Below are 13,951 nucleotides of genomic sequence, written 5' to 3'. Positions count from 1 at the left end.
AAGATTGATTCCATTTGAGAAAGAATACCATTACAAGCTGTAGCACTTACGAAATGCCACGGATGCGTGGGTTAAAGAGGCGTCCTTGTAAAAGGTAAAATGGGAACTTTTATTATTATGATTATAATAATAGTTAATCTTTATTGAGGATGCCAACATCACAAAAAAGTGGTTTACAGAGAGGTCTTCTAAAGGTAACTACATAAAGTATAATTACTTAAAAAGAAAAAAATAAATATCGAAAAATATGAAGATAAAGCTACATTACGTATGATGCACGATCCTTGCAGTAGATAGCGCTATTTATGCAATAGCGAAAATCAGAGCTGAAAAAAATCAGACCTGAAAATCAGACCTGAAAAAAATCCGTACAGGCCTGATTTTTTTCAGGTCTGATTTTCGCTATTGCATAAATAGCGCTATCGACTGCGAGGATCGTGCATCATACGTATCTAATACCGCAGTTCAAAATATATGAACTTCGTATATTCATTGTATCTCATTTATCACTTTCACGGGTTTATTACGAATCAACTTAACGGCCTGCTCCCAGTTGGCTTGTTAGCTCAATTGGTAGAGCGCTGCACTAGTATCGCAGAGGTCAGTGGTTCGAGTCCCGTACAGGCCTGATTTTTTTCAGGTCTGATTTTCGCTATTGCATAAATAGCGCTATCTGCGAGGATCGTGCATCATACTTATCTAATACCGCAGTTCAAAATATATGAACTTCATATATTCATTGTATCTCATAAAGCTACATTAATTTGAAAATTAACATGCGGAAAACGAAATTAATTAAAATAGTGCTTTCTTGATACCACGCTTAAATTTGCTTGAGGTGGGCACATCTCTTAGGGAAAGGGGCAAGGCATTCCAAGCGTCCGCTGCAAAATTTATTGTTATCCAGTGCCCCCATCTTCTGTGTGCGAATGATTTGCAGATATTTCGCTTGGATCGTGTATTATAATTATGATAGTTGCTGTTAAAAGAGCAGTGAAAAGTGTGCATAAAAAGGTTATTAACTACCTTAAACATAAAAATAGCACGATGCTGCGCTCTCCGCCTTTCTAGAGGTTTCCAATGGAGCTTTGAAAGTGCATCGCACGCGGAGGCAGTAGGGGGAAGATCTAAAATGATTCGCGCAGCCTTGTTGTGAAGGATCTGTAGCTCCGCCATAAGTGTAGTGTTGCTACGGTCTCCCCATATAATATCGCCGTAGTCAAGAAGGGGCAGAACAAAAGAATTAAAGAAAGTTATCCTAGCGCTTAGTGGGAGGCACGACTTGATGCGCCGCAAAAGGCCTAGCTTCTTGTTTATCTTATTACGCATGTGCTCAAAATGATCCTCACAGGTAAGATTCTGATTGATAATTAATCCAAGTAGGGAAAGCATTTTGCTTCCTTAAGTTGCTTTCCATCGGCTGAAATAACAATGGAATCGACTCTACGTAGTCTCGAGTTACTATCTATTAGCATAAATTGGGACTTCTTGATGTTAAAAGTTGATTAAGTTTCAACCAGTCACATACTTGTCTGAGGTCCGAATTCATCTTAGTTTCGATTTCTGAAATAAGTTTGGAGGAAAAACATAAAACGGTGTCATCAGCGTACAAAGTAATGCTACAAGATTCAAGAACGTTTGGTAAGTCATTCATATAAATCATAAACAATAGCGGGCCCAAGATTGAGCCTTGGACAACTCCGACAGATAGTGTGTCTGGGTCAGATTGAGCTCTGCCACAGCAAGTAACTTGGTTTCTGTTGGAAAAGAAAGAATCAAACCAGTTCTGTGCGGTATCATCCACACCAAAGCGAGACAGTTTACGTATAGCAGGATGGAGTGATTCACGGTGTCGAACGCCTTTGTCAGATCTAAAAAGACGGCCCCTGTAACATTGCCGTTGTCCATGCCGAGGAGTAACTGATCAATAAACTGTGCAGAAGCTGTGACAGTCAAGGATTTCAATCGGAAACGAAACTATTTTGACGAGATTAGGTTATTCACAGTTAGGTAGCCATAGAATTGAGTGTGAACAGCATTTTCTACGATCTTACTTAACGTTGGCAGTACTGAGATCGGCCTGTAGTTGGAAGCGTCATGTTTGTCACCTTTCTTAAAAAGGGGTATGACCCTCGCGTTTTTCCAAACGGAAGGAAAAGTTCCTGTTTGTAGCAATAGATTAAATAATGACGTCAACGAAGGCGCAATAATATGCCCAGAGTCCTTAAGCAGGCGGGGCACTGATGGCAACGGATCAGGTACAACTGCAGTTCTACTTGTACGAACAACCTATAAAGAAAACTTTTCAGACTGGAGATATCATGCAACTTTAGTCAGGTGATCAGTGAAAAGATGAGATAAAAGAAAGAACAACTTTGGGGCGCGGATTATAATAGACGTCGGTAACTTCAGCGCGCCAGCGTTTTTATTAGCGCACATCGGCCGCGATGTTTACAGCTGCAATCCTGTTATGTAAGGTATGGGTCCCATAGTTGTTTCTTGCTTATTTTCGTGGAGTTGTTTTGTCAGGGTAAATCAGAAACACTTTCAATCGAGTGTCGAAGGAAACCCAGGGTTGCATTGGTTTTCCTTCGCTGCGGTCTGTGATTGGTCTCAGAGTTTCGCGCTACCCTCTCAACCAATCAGATGCAAAACCAAAACCAATCGCAACTTGATCACCTGCGTTTTCCCGCTCTTTGAGCTGTTTGCTTGTTTCTTCATTTAATTCTCGTTGGCTCCTGGTAATATTTTTCTTTACTTTGATTGGCCCTTAATGGTAGATGAAATGTACTCTCAAGCTAAGGATTGGGGAAGAAAGGGGGGGGGGGGAAGGGGAAAATCTAACACTAACAAACTCTGGCCAATACCTTTACAAAATTTATTACAAAGCTTAACGACCTAAGAAAAAGTAAAAATTTCTTTATGAAAGATACTATTTTGACTTCAAGTCAATAGCTGTCAGTAAGAGGAGCATATAAAAATAAATTACATCTTGTGGCAGACGCGCAGATTGTGTTTCGTACCTGTTTTGCTCTTGGATTGCTTACAATCTGATAAATAACATTTTATGACTTACAATCTCAGAAACATGCCTAATCGTTGTATAGTACATAATTATAAATATTTCAAACATGATCAAAAACAAGCCGCCCGAGCCAGAAATAAGGGCGAAACATATGCAAATTTAAAGATTCCGATACAAAACTGTGAACAAGTCATCAAAACATAATTTAACGCCTTAAAAGGGGCTTTTCTATATATAAAATTCAAAATAAAAGGTCTAATCATTCGGTGTAAACATTGTTGAACATCCTTGTCAGTTTTAAGGTTAATTAGATCATAAATTGTCTGTTTCTTCACATGAAAGCTCTTAAAACCAACATTGTTATCCAATATATTCGAAACCTTGTGAGTCTATGTCAATGGATTCTTAAAACTTAATCTCTAATAAAATCTTCGGTTCCTTAATATCAATGCAATTTTCTTTGGGTTTACACCGCCAGTAAATACTAGCTTTGTGTGACAGTTGGAGCTTCCGGAAAGTAAGTCATGGTCATTAGGAGTAAACTAAAACAAGGATTTGCACGAACACAGACTTGCAGTTAATACAAGTGGCTTAAACCATATGAATAGAGCTGGACAAGAATGAGAGCTTTGTGTTCAAGGCACAGCTAAATCCCTTTCTGTCATGAGTTACTCGACTTCTTTTTGTTTCTATTGTAAAAAATTCCGAGACAAACGTTTACTAACTATGTACGATAATCAAATATTAGTTTGTTCTTAGTCTTCTAGATTTCAGATTCTAACTTCAGCTCTTCCAGTTCACTCATCATCTCCTTGATCTCCCGTTGTAATTCTTTGTGGAACTCAGGGTCAGGTGTAGCCGCGCGGGCGAATCTGTCACGATGGTAATCATCATCTTCATCTTCTGAGCAATTCTCGGAGTGCAGGTAAGAATTTTCTGGTGAATCATCGCACACCTCCATTCGATTTCCAAGATAAACCTGCTCCAGATCGTCCTCTGAGTACATTCCGTCCGTAACACTTCCAAGCTCCGAGCCCCGCGCTGTGAGCGTTGGTGCGTATGATCCCACGGGAAGCTGGTCCAAACTTTCTGGATAAGGCTCCCTTGGAGGGCGTGGGAATCGCCCTTTGAAGATGTCTGGATCAAGATCTGTGCCGTCCGAGAATTCCGAAAACCGGGAGTCCATGGAGTACCGCGAGGCTGATTTACCCCTTGGATTTGTGTATTCCATGGGCTTTTTAGGAACATGCGGGACGTCTGTGTATCCGTCCTCTGATTCTGATACTTTATAATTCCTTGGCCTCTTGGGAATCTCCGGCACATCAATAGAACCCTGTGAAGACCTAAAACTAGACGGCCTCTGTGGAACTTCCGGAGCAAATTTTGTACAGTCCGGGGAACCGCTGTAGCTGCCTGAATGTTCCTTTGACAAGGGAGTCCTAGGAACTAAGTCAGCAGGGATGTCCGTGTAGTCCCACTGATAACCAGGTAGGTTGTTATCTGATAAAGAAGTCAACGTTTTCATGGTTCCGAAATCCTTACGAACTTTCTCGCGCCTGCGCCAAGAGTCCTCCGCATCGTACCCAGGAGGCATACCGAGATCATCTACATTGTAACCATGGACTTCCCTTGGGGGAGGAGTAGGAGGCTCTGGGGATGTTACCTCTGAGCCCACCACGGGTGGAGAGACTTTCAAAACTGACGTGCTGACAGTTCCAGCTTGTTCACGCTTTTCTCGTCTTCGCTTGGCTCGCCGTCGAAGGAAAATTACAACAAGGAATACAATCAGCAAAATAACTGCGAGAACTACAGCAATTCCAATGATTTCTGTCTGCCCTAATGGCCAGCCGCGTCGGGCCTCAACATTAGCCAGCACTTGTTCGCAAAGGTCTCCACCATGAGTGCTTGTAGAGCAGTTACATTTAAAGCCTCCCTGTTGGTTCTCACACACGCCTCCATTTTTGCAAGGGGAACTAGCACACTCGTCAACGTCTTCAAAACAATCGACTCCCGTGTAACCCTGAGGGCAACGGCAGACTGCAACACCGTCCTCCTGGTTCTCTACGCATGTCCCTCCGTTTTGACAGGGGGAGTGTTCACTGCAGCGATATCCTTTATCGCAACTCTCCCCTGAGAAGCCAGGTCGACAATGACATTTGTAAGATTCACCATAGTTCGTGCAATTCGCGTTGTTTACGCAAGGGTTAGACGAACAAGGTCTTGCGTCTTGCTCGCAGGTCCTTCCTTGAACTCCCGCTGGGCAATCACAAATGAAACCACTATTGACACTTGGAATGCAGCTTCCGCCATTTCTGCAAGGTGTACTAGCGCAATGACCAGTGAAGATGTGACATTGTGTACCTGAGTAACCATTTTTGCATCTGCACTGGTAACGGTCTGTTGGGTGAGGGAGGCATGTCCCGCCATTCTGACAAGGGCTGGCGTCACAGCCCACAAATGCACGGCACTCTGGACCAGAATGGCCACGCAGACACTCGCACTTCTTCGATGTCAGGGTCTCAATACATATGCTGTCACGTGGACAGGTGTTGATGCGGCATTTGCCTGATAACTGACAGCCTGGTACTGCGTTAAATGGTTCAGCAGCTACGTAACTGTTTGAGCCAGACATGGGGAGGTCCTGATCCTGGTGGTTCAATTTCAAATTTTGTAGACAACCTTTGAAGCCATCCTCGACTAATTGACCTGTCAAGAAATTTTTTCAGTTTCAGTACTTCACTTTACAATGCAGTTTTTTTCCATTGGAGGTCCATGAGTCACGCAACTTGCGTAGATTTGAAATTTAATATAATCCTAAAAGAAACAATTTTAAATCTAAGATCTGTCGCACGAAATCAGTAACACCTAGTTACATCATTCAAACCCTATGAACCATTATACTGCTGCGCAATTCTTCTCACCTTGATTATTGATCTCCCTTCTCGTCTTTGATTTGACAACTTTGGCGCCGAAATAAATCGCGTTATCATCAAGATTCAGTATTCTCATCTTCCCAGGAGACTTGTTCCAGGCGCGGTGACGACCCTTATCCAATATTAAAGTGGCGTGGTTACCTTGCCGCATGACTGCGACGTGGTGCCATTTACCATCGTCTATTCGAGCCCAGTCTAGGTTTACGACCCCGGCCCCACTGCCAAAATCAAAGCGTAACTGAAGACAGCCGTTCACAATCTGTAAAAACAAAGATAACGGATATATTCGATAAGATAACACTTTACAACCCATATCAGATTGACCCTTGCTTCAGAGAGATTTCTATTATTAGACAAATGTGATATGTTCAAGTATAAATGATGATCACATATAAGACATACCTCAAGAATACTGTAATCATACTGTCCCGCGGCCCACACGAGTGTTCCTCGAGGTTCAGTGGTTTTGAAAGCAAGGCTGATAGAGCGGCTTTGTTCATCAAATGACTGCTTCAATTTAAAGCGAATGTAACTATCACCGCTAAACGATATGGCAGTATTACCTGTAAAAAAACAACGAATCTATCACTTAAAGTTCTCTCGGCACCGTATCTTTTGATTTTGCCTCATTCTTGCAAAAGATAATTGTTATCATGAAATTAAGGTTAAGAAAAGGGCAAGATTTAGTGGAAGATACCTGTTTTACAGGACTGATCTTCGCAGCCCGGTTCGTCAGGTTGACACTTAGATGAATCCACGCACTTACACTGGAACCCCAAGGGAAAATCGGCGCACTCATAACCAACAGGACACGGATTAGACGCACACTTACCACTTGCACACCCTAAGGACGAGTATCACGTGATTAGTTATAAGCAGAATGTGACCAGCAATGTGAGGGGAACTAAATTTCTACCACTTTGACGAGATACAAAGAACAAGTGATCTAAATAAGAAGGGAAAATACTACAAACCTTCAAGGTTCTTAATAATCTAAGCCTCAGAGCAAACTAGTATAAAAGTAGTTGAACCGTGATTCATTCTGAGGGAGTTCAAAACTTTCATGGGCAAGGTTCACCGACAAAATTAAATTCGACCATATGAATCATACACGATCATGATCCTACCTTTATCACGGTCACACATACAAGCATGACTTCGGCTGTGTTCAAAAGAAGTGTAAGTGGTTCGTTCAGACATTATTCTAATTTGCTTGTTCTGTGGTTTGTAAACTGTTCGGCATGAGTAGTTTTCGGGGCAGTGCATCAGAGGGCACTGGCTAACACCAATGTACCCGACTTGGACTTCTACAGCTCTCTGGAAGTCACCCCGGGAAGAATTCAGCTTGTGTGCAATGTGCTGGGATGCATAGAAACCCTGATGAGGAACAATAAGAAATTACATCATCCAAGTGTACGGGGCGCACTTCCACCAATCAAAACCAAGATAGAAATCACAAGAAGCAAACGATCACTCAAGGCAAAACCAAGTAAAGTTCGCGATGCACAGGATCGATGTGAAAATAGCAAGTTGCGGTTTCTTTTGGTTTTGAATTCAATTAGTTGGGAGAGTTACGCGAGACTAAACAGACAGCGGAGCAAAGGAAAACCAACGCAGTCTCCAATTACTTGCGATATGTAATAGTCCATTTTACAGTTGTGTGCTTGGTTGCCAAGCATTTGAATGGGAGTGAGGCTGAGGGTGACCTTGTTATGATACAAACCTTGCTGCCTTTCAAATGTAAATCACTTTGTTATCATGCTAACTAGATACAGGTCTCTATCATGACAAGGTCACCTTCAGCCTCACTCCAAATCAAAGGCTTGGCAACTAAATACGCAACTGTAAAATGGCCTACACATGGATCGCACGACTTCGACACCTTAATCTCGAATGTACTTGGAGGCCTTTGTTTAGGCTTTCAATGACCTCAGATTCTCCGTCGATATAAAAATACAAATACTCAAAAATTCATTCCACGAAAAAATTAGCTCTATCGAATACCCTTTGTCAGGGAGATTAGCTCCTACCTTGACTCGCTTCGTAACAGCGAATACAACATCCAAACTTGCGTCAGAAGACTGCAGGCTCCATATATGGACATTCTCAGCTGGAACATTGAGCAGGAATCCCAAATAGTCTTTGCACTTGGCCAAGTTCCTCTCCACGAAGGTACCAGGGCTCAGGTCTAGCAGGCGCAGAGTCAGGGAATGTCGTAAGATGTCTTTAGTAATATCGGACACAACAATTTTTACTGGAGCATACGTGACGTACTTGCCATCGGAGACGCTGACATTCAAATTGTAGATTCGACTTGGGACGTTAGAAGTGGCACTGATTACTCCACTGTTTGTTATCGTGAAGGGGTTACCAGAACGAGGCGCAACAATCGAATACTTCAGAGGGTCCCCATCGGTATCCGTTCCTTTGACGCTTCCGATGACACCACCGTTAAACTGCGAGCTGTACAATTTGAGGTAAACGGTCAGCGGCTCCACGACGGGAGGATGCGAAACGCCCTCGACTACAATGATAGTGAGGGTCTTGTCAGTGTACCGCGGTGGCTCGCCACTGTCGAACACACGGAACCTGAGTTTGTGTTCCTTGTCTCTATGGTCCAGTGGTCCTGCTTTGGTTATCAAACCGTTCCTTTCCAGTTTAAACTTCGTTTCGTCGCCTTCAATTCTCATGAAAGTAAAAGGACCTCCGTTCCCAGGACCATCGCGGTCATGAGGCCGTAAAAAGATCACAGTGGTACCAATGGCGGCTAACTCACTGACAGAGACAGTAAAATTTGTGTTGGTGAATTCAGGCGGGTTATCATTCAGGTCGTTGATGTTCACTTCAACTTGGGTCTCTGCAGACAAAGGAGGTTTCCCCCGATCCTGAGCCCGCACTGTCAGAGTGTACTGAGATAATGACTCATGATCAACATGCGCCTTAATGCTGATTGCGCCAGTGATCTCATCAATTTTGAACTTATCTGCACCGTTTCCTTTCACGATTGAATACCGGATGTCTCGGTTAGAACCGCTATCAAGGTCCGTGGCGAACACTTGAAGAACAAACAAGTCCACAGCAGAGTTCTCGTCCACTCTAGCGGTGTAAATATCTTGTCCAAACGTAGGGATGTGATCATTAGCATCAGTGACTATCACACTCAGTGAGCAGGTTGTGCTCAAGACTGGCGGTCCAGCATCACTCGCCTGAATTGTCAATGAATAACTCTTCCTTGTTTCGAAATCCAAGCTTCCTTCCAAAGTAACTTCTCCTGTTTTCTTGTCAATTTTGAACATATCTGAATCCGGACCTTTGAGAATCTCGTAGGAGAACTCTTCGTGCCCAGCCTCTCGACTAATGGCGTTCATTTTTGTTATCTTTTTACCTTTTGTAGCATCTTCGCTCACATTGGCCTTGTAGCTGGATTCGGCAAACTCTGGAGGAACATCGTTTATATTCAAAACCTGAATCACAACAGTGCACGTTTCTGACTGAGGGGGGACGCCTGCGTCGTCGGCTTGCACGGTCAGCGTGTACTCCGCTTGCTTCTCTCTATTCAGACCGCTCGTTAGCGTTATCACACCGGTCTCGGAGTCTATTCTGAACGTGTCGCCTGCCGTGTCCAATAAAGAATATGAAATTTTCCTGTTCTTTCCTAAGTCGGAATCGTCTGCCTTCACCTGCAGAAGCACTTTATTTATGCGCGCGTCCTCATATACAGCCCTTCGGTATTCTGACTGACTAAAAACAGGTCTATTGTCATTCACGTCTTCAAGAAGCACCGTTACGTTACTAAAACACGCCTGACCTCCGCGATCCTCCGCTGACACCATGAAATTGTACATATCCTGTACCTCGCGGTCTAATAACGCAACAGTTACGAGACGACCTGTTGAGAGAATGACACAGAGAAGCAAGTTAAGTTTTCCGGGCCGGCAAAGATTCATACCAATGAACCATTTCAGTCCCCCTCTTAAACGGAATGTTCGTTAATCCAGGAGCTTCTTCCCTCCTCAAACATCTCCTCCCTCGTCCCCACTCATTCTCAACCGTGCTCCTTCTCTTTTCTGTAACTCACGTAGAGAAAAAGTCCTAGACATATTTTGAGAGCTGGGGTTCCTCGAACCAGCTGAGTCTAACACAGTGACTGTGACGCCATCTTTAACCAACAAATACGACATAAAAATGCAGCAGAAGTAAGCTACTAAAAAATCCAGTAACTTAATGCTACTACAAACTGTAACATTACAGATCACAGCGCACTCAAGGGTGACATGGATATGATACTCACCAGTTCCGTTTTCAACTCCAAAGAAACCCATTCCTTGTCCAAACACGGAATACCTCAACTTGCCATTATCATCAGCGTCCAGGTCGGTGGCCTCCACTATCATTACTTCAGTACCACGCTTCACGTCCTCGCTGAGATGAACAATAGAAATGGACTGGGTACAAACCGGCAGATTGTCATTCGCATCAAGGACTCTGATGATCAAAGTAGTGAAGCTGGTGAAAAGTCCGTCTGAGCAGCTTACATTCAGTGTGTAGGACAACACGGACTCGCGATCAAGTGGAGAGTGCACAAAGACTTTGCCAGTTTTCTGCTCGATTCCAAATTTAGTTTGAGGATCGCCAGACATGATAAAAAAATATGCATCAGAATTGGTATCGTTGTCAAAAGAAGTTAATGTACCGACTTCTTGACCAATCAAAGCGTCTTCTCGAACAGAAAATATAAAGATGTCCTCAGTGAACTGAGGAGGCGAGTCATTGACATCCAGTACATTCACTTCAACAGTTGTGTAACCTGACAACTGTGTGACACCGCCTTCATCGTTGGCGCGGACTCGCAACAAAAGAGAGTTTGCGACTTCGCGATCGATTGGTGCTGTTATGGTTATCCAGCCAGTGTGTTGATCAATAGCAAACAAATTCGATTTAGTTGCGAAATCGTACAGTATTTCTCCATTCTTGGCGTCATCTAAATCCTCGGCAAACACTCTCAAGACCTTTGATTTGACCATCATATTTTCTGGGATACTGACTCTGTAAGGATTGGCCACGAAATGAGGCTCGTTATCATTCACGTCTGTCACTGACACAACTACCACAGCCCGTGCGACTTGAGATATTTCTGTCGAATTAGCCTCGATCACTAAAACGTATCTCTTTAATGTCTCGTAATCCAAACGCCGCTTAAGCTTAATTTGACCGCTAGCATCAATACTGAACTGTTCTCCCTGCGATGATGGCGAATTCCCAGCAATTATTTGGAAACCAACTCGTGGACTTGTGCTGCCTGGAAGTAAGGTTCTCACAGTCGTTATAACTCTGTTTGTGTTCAGGTCTTCGGGTACGAGGATCCTGTACTCAGACCTTTCAAACTGTAAAATCTTGGCGTTTTTTCTTAGCACATTCACCGATACTTTCACCATGTTTCGTAAATAAGGAAACCCACCGTCTTTGACTAATACGTGAAACATGTAAGTCTTCGTCTCGGGCCGCCGAGAAATTTTTATGAATCCCGAGTCCTTTTCTATTTCAAACACGGGTGGGGTTTGGTGCCCAAGGATGACGTATGATAAGGCACCATTACTTCCGGTGTCTGCATCGTTTGCTGACGTCATCAGGATGGAAGTTCCAACAGGGGCTGTACTATGGATAGTCACCTCGTACAGCGGAAGCTCAAACTTTGGTTGGTTGTCATTCTCATCAAGGACTTTAACCTGAAAAGAAATGGTCAGTCTGCTCAGTATTTCCTCTATCTTAATGAACTTTTCGTTTCGACGTTTGCGTTAGGTCATCAACAATTCAAACTGAATAACATTCTGTGTATATCTTGGGGAAATCATGAAAGCCAAGGAAAATTGTAACCAAAACATTATTGTGTTTAAGAGTGGCAATGGCGTCCATTGCCTATCACGGGGTACCATGCTAAGATTCTTTAAAGGCAGAGTAATCACAATGTTTTATGTTCAGCTGAATTTCTAGATTCAACCCAGTAATAATTATAATTAAAATAATAATAATAGTAATTATAATAATAATGAGATAATGAGGACATTATAATGTAGTTAACGTACCTCTACAGTGCAAAACCCAAACCGTCCTCCTCCATCAGTGGCTCGGACAGGAATTGACGAAAAGGCCTGGGATGCATTCTCGCGATCAAAACTAAGCTTACTGTAAATCATTCCTGTCTCGGCATCAATTGAGAATTTCTCGGCGGCGTCTATGTCGTCAATGGAATACCTGACTTGAGCGTAGTCACCAGAATCTAAATCGGTGGCAGTAACCATGGTGACAAATGTCCCTGATGGATAATTTTCGTTGAATTCGACGGGGTAGACTTCTTGATCGAATATTGGACTGTGATCATTAATGTCGCCGATCACAACTCGTACACTGGTTTCAGCTGTTGATTTCCCGTCTGTCACTTCAACACCGAGGTTATACACCTTACCGCGTTCAATGCCGACATGTTTGGAGATGGTCAGAACACCGGAAGTTGAATCAATTTGGAAATATTCTTTTCTATATCCAGATATAATCGAATAGCGCAGCTTGCCAACGTCATCGTCATCCGGGTCACTGGCTACCACGCGCGTCACAAAGAATCCAGGCCCCGCACTGCCTGAAATGGAAGTGGCGTAGCTGTTCTGTTCAAACATTGGCGGGTTATCATTAGTGTCTTCAATAACAATGCGCACACGAGCCTCTCCAGTCAGTGGGGGAGTTCCACCGTCTGTCACGATCAGTTTCAATTCATGGATTATATTCTGTTCGTAATCCAGTTTCTTCGCAACCACTATCTGCCTTCTTGCCCGGTTGATAAGGAAGAACTCACTTATTTTACTGTTATTATGGGCGTTGAGGGTTTCCAGTCGGTAGGTTAATTGCCTATTAACCCCCGAGTCTCCATCGAATGCTGTGAAGGAAACCACTGAGGTACCAATCGGAGTGTCTTCGGGAATAGTCGCCAAATACAGTGATTGGTTAAACAGCGGCGCAATGTCATTGACATCAGTGACTGTGACAAGCACTGTGATTTCTCCGTAAGACGTCGTCAATTCGTCAGTAGCACGCACAAGAAGCTGGTAGCTAGTCCGAGCCTCGTAGTCCAGAAAAGATTCCACCGTCAGAACTCCTAGTGAAATCAAATAAATCTTTGAGAAGACTACAACTAATAACAACCCCTACAATATCACTTTGGCATAAAATGACCTACTCATGTCTCTTACGATACCCATGCGACACACGTAATAGTACTAGCATCTTGTTAATCAAATAGCATTTCCACTCTTATGACTGACTGCTACATTTAGATGTATTTAAAGTAAAAATAAAACAGCATTTTTTAAGGGTATTTTGGAAAACTAAGTTTTAGATATTTGACATTGTGAATTAAGTTAAAAAGCCTTTTTGAGGAGATTAATAAATTATTGCTTAAAATTTTCTATGACTGAGCTGTGGCTCAAACAGTTTCCGATAATCAGGGCAATTTCTTTGTTTTGATGGTAATTCATGATTGGTTCTATACATTAATTGTGCACGCGGGGATCAAAATGGTCTTTATATGAATGAGGTACTAACTTAATTCTAACCTGTTTTCAAATCAATGCCGAACTGGTTATATGGATCTCCAGCCAAGACTGTGTAAAGGATACCTGCACCACCTGGACTTCTGGCCTGTACACGAGTAACTTCCTCACCAACTTTCACATCTTCTCTTACCACCCTGCTATAACTTAAGTGGTCGAATATCGGTGTTTCCTTATCCACGACTTTGATTTTTACAGTAGTTTTGGCACTCAATCGTACCAGGCCTTTATCTTGCGCTTCAATTTCAAGAGTGAAGACAGTGGGAACTTTTACGTCGTCTAACAACCTGCTAACTTCAATGTTTCCAGTAGCATGGTCGATCTCGAAACGGCTTTCTCCTCCTCCCTTGAGCAAATACCTGTGATAGGACAAACGTTTAGTACATTAACAA

General features: G+C 42.9%; 1 protein-coding gene across 3 annotated transcripts in view; it reads right to left on the bottom strand.

Annotated features, from left to right (window-relative positions):
- Positions 1–2,864: 2,864 nt before the first annotated feature.
- The window catches only part of LOC111332853 (protocadherin Fat 1-like), a 33,434-nt gene continuing 22,347 nt past the window's right edge, over positions 2,865–13,951 (bottom strand). For all 3 annotated transcript variants that reach the window (XM_022938313.2, XM_088733836.1, XM_088733835.1), the window contains 9 exons: positions 13,563–13,918; positions 12,042–13,105; positions 10,250–11,684; positions 7,989–9,847; positions 7,086–7,335; positions 6,656–6,802; positions 6,361–6,521; positions 5,947–6,217; positions 2,865–5,731 (listed from right to left, as the gene is read on the bottom strand). In XM_022938313.2, coding sequence (XP_022794048.2) covers positions 3,789–5,731; positions 5,947–6,217; positions 6,361–6,521; positions 6,656–6,802; positions 7,086–7,335; positions 7,989–9,847; positions 10,250–11,684; positions 12,042–13,105; positions 13,563–13,918 — 7,486 coding nt within the window. In that variant the 3' untranslated portion in view covers positions 2,865–3,788. The remainder of the gene's footprint in view (positions 5,732–5,946; positions 6,218–6,360; positions 6,522–6,655; positions 6,803–7,085; positions 7,336–7,988; positions 9,848–10,249; positions 11,685–12,041; positions 13,106–13,562; positions 13,919–13,951) is intronic.

The sequence above is a fragment of the Stylophora pistillata genome, chromosome 9 (genome assembly GCF_964205215.1).
Source record: "Stylophora pistillata chromosome 9, jaStyPist1.2, whole genome shotgun sequence".
NCBI lineage: Eukaryota > Metazoa > Cnidaria > Anthozoa > Scleractinia > Pocilloporidae > Stylophora > Stylophora pistillata.
The sequence above is the reverse complement of the archived record's forward strand: the minus strand, read 5'-3'. Positions and strand labels throughout refer to the sequence as shown.